Consider the following 7,717-nt stretch of genomic DNA (forward strand, 5'->3'; position numbering starts at 1 on the left):
ATATCAGTACACACAAAGAGGAAGACGAACTGAGCACGGCCTTTTCTACTCAAATGCACGTTTGTCCCAGTTGGGGCTTGTATTGGTGTGGATCACCCCTGAATCTTTTTCCTAGGCCCCCTTCTCCTCCAAGGGTGAGGCAGGCAGCAGCAGCTGGGGCCCTGTTATGCCTTCTCACAAGAAGTGAGTAAAAGGGAGAGTCACTTGGTAAGAGAAAGGTGAGTGTCCCACTGGTACCCCCAAAGTCAGCTCAGTCAGAAATCCCCAGGGGTCCCCCCTAGAGCGGGGCCGGATGGAGGTGGGAGAAGGCGGGAACGCAGCCACACCCAGAGGCCGTTGGCGGTTGCCGGCCACCTGCCGCGGCTGCATCCGGATTGGCTCCGCGTCTTGGCAACGGGGCGCTTTAGCCAATCACCAGCGAGGACGGCCGGGAAGCCCCGCCCCTAAGAGCCCGCGCGGGGCTGGGGTGAGGTGGGTGGGTAGCTCGAGCGGATCAAGTGAAGGAGGAAATGCTCATCTCGGGAACCCCTGGGGTGCTGCAGGAGGGGCCCTGGCACGGAGGTGGGGGGGTTGTCTGACGGGGACCGAGATGCGTGGGTGACCTTGGGCAACTCCTGCTTGTCGTGTGTCATTCTCCCACCATGAGGTTGGCGCACTGGGGCCAGGGTGTGAAGGGAGGCGAAACAGGGGTGACCATGCTTTGTGGGGGGAACCTTAGATCGGCCCACTTGGAAAGGGGTGTGGAGGAAAGTATGCAAAAAAATAAAAGAACCTGTGAGCTGCAGCCCCAGCAGAGCCACGGGTCTCGCCCCGCCCCAGGCCCAGACCCCGCCCTCGACACTAAGTACCGCGCCCGGCTCGGTAGGCCCCATTCCACGCCCGCCGGCCGAGCTCTCTGTCTGGGGGACCCGCATCTCTGCTCCCTCGATTTGCTCTCCCCGACTCTGCTGCAAGCGCGCACCCTCTTCTTCTCCCTGTGGTCCGGTGAGCCCGGCCCTCCCCGACCCTTCTGCACCCTCTTCCTACTCCATGCCGGCTCCCTTGCCATTCATTTTCCCCTACCCATTTTGTAATCCCTGCTCCCACCTCTCTTTATCTTTTGTTCCTGGAACCAAACGGCTGGAATGGGGGGTAGGAGGAAGAGGGCACATGCTCCTAGATCAGCTCCCATAGGCCCTATGACCTTTCTCTGGTGTTCTGGGGTCTCTACTCAATGATTCTTACCCTTCTGGTCCCCCTAGCAACACTCCCTCTTGCCAGAGTGTTTTCTGCTTTAGGCGGTGTTTCTCCAGGGAAGCAGACTTCTTCTGGGAGGCCTCTGCCTATGGAATGGGCTTGTGTGTCTCTGTGTCCCTTCCCTGGTTGGGGTGCTCCGTGAAGATGAACTTGTCTTTCTAAACTCTTCCTTTGCTTTCATTCACAGGACACATAGTATGACCGTTAGGTGTTTCATCTCCCAGCCATTTTTTATGGAAAAGCACGGGAATCAGGCCATGCTTGCCGCTGGCAGCTTTGAGGAATGGGATGCTTTTAGAGAAGCTTGATCTTCAAGGCTTGGCGTGAGTCCTCCCAAAGCCAGGTAAGGCTCCGGTCGAGGGTTTTGACTACTAGCCTCGTGGACAGGGGAGGGAATGAGATGTGAATCCACAGGACATGAACCCCAAATTATCACGTTCCACTTTCCTACTCATGTACTAGCCCATAAAATAATTCTGGCCTGCGAGGCGGGGGTGTCTTTAATTCACAAAGTAGGAAACGGATTCTCCCCCACAAAACCTTGAGAAGTAGCAGCAGAGCTGGAACGGGAACCTGTTGTTCTTTCTAACTACATATTGCTGACGTCAGCGTTGATTAGTTCCACAATTGAGATTAGTAATCAGGCTTTTTTGGACACATGACGGATTATTTGCTGGGGACTGGAACTTAATTCTTTTTAGATTTGCATTTCATTTGCTCCTCATAGCTGGGGCTATAGTACTGGTGATCTTTGACCGTATATCCCTGACTGAAGGACATGACTGGTGGCAAACTTAAGGCATGGCAGGATAGCACAGACTTAGATCGAGGAGGCCAGTGCTTGGAGGCCAAGCCTTACTCTCCTCTGGCCTTCACAGGGCCATGTAACCCTGCTTAGAGTAGGATACTAGTCTTTGGTCATCATGTGTCACTGCTACTTTGAGAGAAGAAGACAGTTTGACAGATTCTTCTCTGAATTTTTGTCTTGGCAACAGAGAACTTGCATGTTGAACTTGAATGTGTAAGGTACTTCTGTGTAGGGGCCTGAGAAAGCAGTGAGGAGAAAGGCTCAAGTGTTGATGCCGGGCAAAGAGCTTACACATTGAAGCTACGACCTTCTCTTTTCCCTTCCTTCTATCATAGCTGAGGGCTGTTCTGAGGAGTGAACGAAGAGATCACCCCAGACATTGTGGGTCTGAGGGGACTTGTGAGATCTGGGGGTGTCGGGACCACCTTACTCAGGTCATTTGTGCTCTAGTCTTCACTGGGCCTCAAGTGGGTCAATCTCCAGGGAACCTGAATAAGCCACATGCTCCCCTGCAGGTGCTCCCCAAGCAATTAAGTGCTGAGTAGCCCCTAATTTCCCTGTGTCCTCTCACCAGTAGGTGAGATGCCCAAGAGGGAAAAAATTGGTAAGGCTGTTTATGTTCTGTCTCTATGTTGTTCATAACAAGCACTCACCTTACTCCTCCCTCTGCAGCCCTCAGCCTCTTCCCTCCTGGCCCCAGAGACAAGGCAGCCAATCAGGCTGAGTGCAGGAAGAACCCCACAGTTGCCCTCCCCCTCTGGGTGCTGGGCTCACTTCCTCCTGAGGCAGCAGTGGTGAGGGAGGAGGGTGGCGGTATTCCAGCACTGAGAACAAAATGGAGGTTCGGGTTTCCTGTGTCACAGCTGTGACCCACGCCTCCCAGGCCCACCTCTTGTGGTTGAGCTGTATATCCCTTGTGTGGGAGGACACTGGCCAGAGAAGGAGATGGTGTTTCCTGTACATCAGTGATGGTGGTCTGTCCACTGACAGTTCCGCCTGTTCCAGTTTAAGACTACTGAGGCGATACCTCTCCTAAATTCTTCCTTTCTTTCTCCCCCTCCCATGGTTGTTCCCTTATCTGCATTCCAGGAATGTGGTCCACAGTGATACCCCCATGCCCACCTGTGTCCTTGGGGCCAGCATGTAGCAGTTGAAAGAATAACTGCATGGATTGGAGAGAGATTAAATTAGGCATCTTATCCATGTCTTATCATCAAGGCTTTAGAAACTTCAGATCTGTAGTAACTTCTCCCATTTAAGAAATTCAGGACATTGGGGCGGAGAGATAGCACAGCGGCAAGGCATTTGCCTTGTAAGCAGGAAGACGGTGGTTCGAATCCCAGCATCCCATATGGTCTCCCGAGCCTACTAGGGCGATTTCTGAGCATAGAGCCAGGAGAGTAAGCCCTGAGTGCTGCCGGGTGTGACCCCCCCAAAAACAAACAAACAAGAAATTCAGAACAGGCTAGAGAGATAGCACAGCAGTAGGGCATTTGTCTTGCACGCAGCTGATCTAGAACAAATGGTGGTTTGAATCCCGGCTTCCCATATGGTCCCCTGAGCCTGCCAGAAGCGATTTCTGAGCACCACCGGGTGTGACCCCCAAAAAAAATAAATAAAAAGAAAAAATAGAAATTCACGACAGGAAAAGAGATAGTATAAGGGGTTAAGGCACTTCTTTGCATGTAATCAACCCATTTCATTCCTGGTACCAGTTCTTTGAGTACTGCCAAGAGTGACCTGGCAGAGCCCATGAACATTGCCAAGTTGACCCAAACTCCTCTCCACCTTCCAAAATAGAGAAATGCAGGGCATAAAATGAGAGTGTGCCTCTCCAGCCTTAGTTGAGATGAAGCCTCTTCCTTCCTCTAACCGTCAGACACATCAGCCAAAGTGGAAGTATTAACATCTGTGGTGAAATCTCTGCACAAAGCAGAGAGAGGGCAGGTCGCTGCCTGCTTGTGACACAGTAGCCAGAGAGCCAAGATCCAGGTTCTCCACTGGTGAGAGGGAGGCAACTTGTCTCAGAGATGGGTTCCTGGGACTGGAGAGATAGATAGTACAGAGGTTCCAGCATTGCTGCAGATCCTGTTTTTAATCCTCCAGCACTCCCTAAAGCAAACTCTAAGCTCAGAGCTGAGCTTAGATCCTAAGTATACCTGGGTGTTGCCTAAATACCCCCACCCACCCTTAGAATATATCAGCCCAAATATGGTGTCTTCCACAAATAATTACTTTCTCCTGTCTCTGCACTCAGGAATCACACCTGGCGTGGTGCTTGATCAGATGAAGTGCCAGAGATTAAACTCGGGTTGGCTTCATACAAAGTAAATTGCTGTACTCTCTCTGATCCCTGGTGCACTTTTGGAGCAGAGAATTGTTTTCATTTTTTCTTCCAGGAACAGTGCTATAGGAGAAGGTGGGAGTGGTGAGATGAGGCCTTGGGATATTTGCAGCTAATGGGGTTTCTGTGTCTTTGCTCAGACCCAGCAGAGTTCCTCTATCTCGTCTTGGTGCTGAAATCTCCCCCTTCTCCAGTTCTTCTCCATCTCTCGGGAGGTAGCAAGCAATCAGCATCATGGTTGGATTCAAGGCCACAGATGTGCCCCCCACTGCCACTGTGAAGTTCTTGGGGGCTGGCACAGCGGCCTGCATCGCAGATCTCATCACCTTTCCCCTGGATACGGCCAAGGTTCGGCTGCAGGTAAGAAGATGCAGTCTCATGATCCCGGTGGTGTCTGGACTCCTCCTGCCCAAGATAGACTTCTTCGAGGGCCCAAGTTGGCCTTTGGGGTGCCAACTTGGAGACTAAGAGGTGGCCCTAAATGGAGGCTGAGAGGAACTTCATTTCTTCTCCTAATTTCCCTACAATGTTCTTACAGATTCAAGGTGAAAGTCAGGGGCCTGTGAAGGCCGCCACTGGCGCACAATACCGTGGTGTGCTGGGCACTATCCTGACCATGGTACGCACTGAGGGCCCCAGCAGCCTGTACAACGGGCTGGTGGCGGGTCTGCAGCGCCAGATGAGCTTCGCCTCTGTCCGCATCGGCCTCTACGACTCAGTCAAGCAGTTCTACACCAAAGGCTCTGAGAGTAAGTGGACCCCTGACCTTGCTTTCTCTGCAGTGCCTGATTCTCGCAGTTCACTCAGCAAAATCCCACCTCACAGACCCCTGAAAATTGAGCAGAAAGCAGAGCTAGAAGAGCCCCTGATTTTCCTAACAGCTGCCAGGCTCCGAACAGCAACCCAGACCCAAAGGAAAGAGTTTCCACAAGCACCTCATGAAAGGAGGGAAGCACTTTGCAGCACGTAGGAAGAAACTGGGATACAGGGAGCAGGGACTTTACGAAGAAAACAAATGGAGAGCCAGAAAAGACAGGCAGAAGTTCAGTGAGCAGGTGGAAACTAAGAGCTTGGACCAATAGGTTTACATTGCCCAAGATGACATAGCAGAGAAGTAGATTTGGGATGAAAGCTCTAGTCACAGTTCTCATCTGGGGACTTTTTGCTGCACCTTTATATCTTCACACAGAAATGATTCCGGTTTCTCAGAACTGTTAAACAGGTAAAGTCAGGTAAAGCTCTGAGTTTCCTTTAGTGCCAATGCCTAGCAATAGTGGACCCCCACAGAGATACTTCAATGCAAGTCCTAGAACACTGATGCTCTGAATCTTAATACCAAAAGTATAGTGTGGTGGCAGTGAGGAGAGGCCAACGACCATGGAGTCATCTGGCACTCAGCCCCATGGTTCTCCCGCAGATGCTGGCATCGGAAGCCGCCTCCTGGCAGGCAGCACCACAGGTGCCATGGCTGTGGCTGTGGCCCAGCCCACGGATGTTGTCAAGGTCCGCTTTCAAGCTCAGGCCAGGGCTGGAGGTAGCCGGAAATACCAAAGCACTGTGGAGGCCTACAAGACCATTGCCCGTGAGGAAGGGTTCAGAGGCCTCTGGAAAGGTAAGTGCCTGGGTTCCTCTATTCCCCTCGTCCTCTTGGTTTTCCCTGATCTCACAGGTAACCCTTCCTCTTCCAGGCACCTCTCCCAATGTGGCCAGGAACGCCATTGTCAACTGTACTGAGCTGGTGACCTATGACCTCATCAAGGACACCATCCTAAAGGCCAACCTCATGGCGGGTGAGAGGGGGAAGATGGGGTTGGCTCTCCCAAAAGTGTGTGTGGAGAAGGGAGAGATGGGGTGCCTGAAGGCCACATCTTTCATCCTGTCTCCCTTGGGAGGAGTCTTTCTCCTTCCTTTATGAGACTTATGCCAATAGTCTGGTTCCCAATTCGCTTGTTGAAGCCGTCAGGCTCCATTGATGAAATGACTCAGTTCTCAGGAGCACTCCCTAACCAAGACTTCTGCCTCTTAAAGACCACAGGACCCCTATGGGTCTTCTTAAGTTATTCTCTGCCCTGGTGTTCTGACACCCTCCACTGTCCCTCACCCTTACAGATGACCTCCCATGCCACTTCATTTCCGCCTTTGGGGCGGGCTTCTGCACCACTGTCATCGCCTCCCCTGTGGATGTGGTGAAGACGAGATACATGAACTCTGCCCTGGGCCAGTACCGCAGCGCTGCCCACTGCGCCCTCACCATGCTCCAGAAGGAGGGTCCCCGAGCCTTCTATAAAGGGTGAGCCCTGAGGCATCCTGCCTGCTGCCCACCCATGCCTGTCACTCGGGAGAGCTGTACTATCTCCAGCTTTCCTCCTTCCCCACACCCATGCCCATGGCCCAGGATTGTTCGCAGGAGGTGAAGCTGCCCTCAGGGATGACCTGGAGACCCCTGACCTGTATTTTCTCCCCTAGGTTTATGCCCTCCTTTCTACGCCTGGGCTCCTGGAATGTGGTGATGTTTGTCACCTACGAGCAGCTGAAACGTGCCCTCATGGCTGCCTGCGCTTCCCGGGAGGCTCCGTTCTGAGTTCTGCCTGCTGCTGATCTGGCTTTGACTTGGCTCCAGCCAGGCCCTGCTGTCCTTTTTCTCTTCCCGCTCCCCATCTTCCTCCTGCTCCCTTCCCCACCAGCTCCCCAACCCTTTTTTACCACCCCACCCCCATGCCTCCTCTCCCTGTGTTCAGTCCTGGTGGTGGAAACCTCCGTGGACACTGGCACCTGCCAGGATCCCAAGCCCTAGGTTCCCTGGAGAGTTCAGCTCATCTTCATCCTGCCCCAGCCCAGCTAGCTTGTCGCCCTGATAAAGCACCTCAATCCTAGAGTCTCTGCCCTCTCTCATAGCTATTCCCTGAGGTCTTGGTCTGATGGACCCTTGGGCATCTGTGGGGCATGGGCAGAGCTACTTGGAAAGGGTGTGGTTTCCTACCTTCCACTCAACCTGGCGCCCTGATGTCTTCTCCAAACTAGACCTGGGCAAGCCATCTAGGGAAGGAGCATCCCCAAGAAAGCAGAGCCTTATTTGTGCCTTACCTTCCTACCAGGCCTATTTGCTCTGCATCACCTCCCAGACTTTCTGGAAGATTCAGAACTGAGTTTTAGGGGGTTTTTTTGTTTGTTTGTTTGTTTGTTTGGTTTGGTTTTGGGGTCACATCCAGTGGCTCTACAGTTAGAAATCACTTCTGGCAAGTTAAGGGGACCGACCATATGGAATGCCGGGGATCAAAACCAGGTCAACTGTGTGCAAGGCAAATGCCCTACCCACTGGGTTATGCCTC

General features: G+C 52.7%; 1 protein-coding gene across 1 annotated transcript; it reads left to right on the forward strand.

Annotated features, from left to right (window-relative positions):
- The first annotated feature begins 866 nt into the window (after nt 1-866).
- On the forward strand, nt 867-7,261 carry UCP2 (uncoupling protein 2). Its single transcript, XM_049780414.1, has 8 exons — nt 867-984; nt 1,424-1,579; nt 4,529-4,748; nt 4,927-5,137; nt 5,806-6,000; nt 6,077-6,178; nt 6,498-6,678; nt 6,855-7,261. The coding sequence occupies exons 3-8, from the start codon at nt 4,623-4,625 to the stop codon at nt 6,967-6,969; spliced, it is 930 nt and encodes a 309-aa protein (XP_049636371.1). The 5' UTR covers nt 867-984; nt 1,424-1,579; nt 4,529-4,622; the 3' UTR covers nt 6,970-7,261.
- The last annotated feature ends 456 nt before the right edge of the window (nt 7,262-7,717 follow it).

Source organism: Suncus etruscus, chromosome 9, assembly GCF_024139225.1.
Source record: "Suncus etruscus isolate mSunEtr1 chromosome 9, mSunEtr1.pri.cur, whole genome shotgun sequence".
Classification (NCBI taxonomy): Eukaryota; Metazoa; Chordata; class Mammalia; order Eulipotyphla; family Soricidae; genus Suncus; species Suncus etruscus.

Excerpts from the sequence above, each read along its gene's own strand:
- UCP2 (XM_049780414.1), top strand. The coding sequence starts at position 4,623 with ATGGTTGGATTCAAGGCCACAGATGTGCCCCCCACTGCCACTGTGAAG. Across the intron at positions 6,001-6,076 it reads GTTCAGAGGCCTCTGGAAAG|GCACCTCTCCCAATGTGGCC; the intron begins GTAAGTGCCTGG and ends TTCCTCTTCCAG. Across the intron at positions 6,179-6,497 it reads AAAGGCCAACCTCATGGCGG|ATGACCTCCCATGCCACTTC; the intron begins GTGAGAGGGGGA and ends TCACCCTTACAG.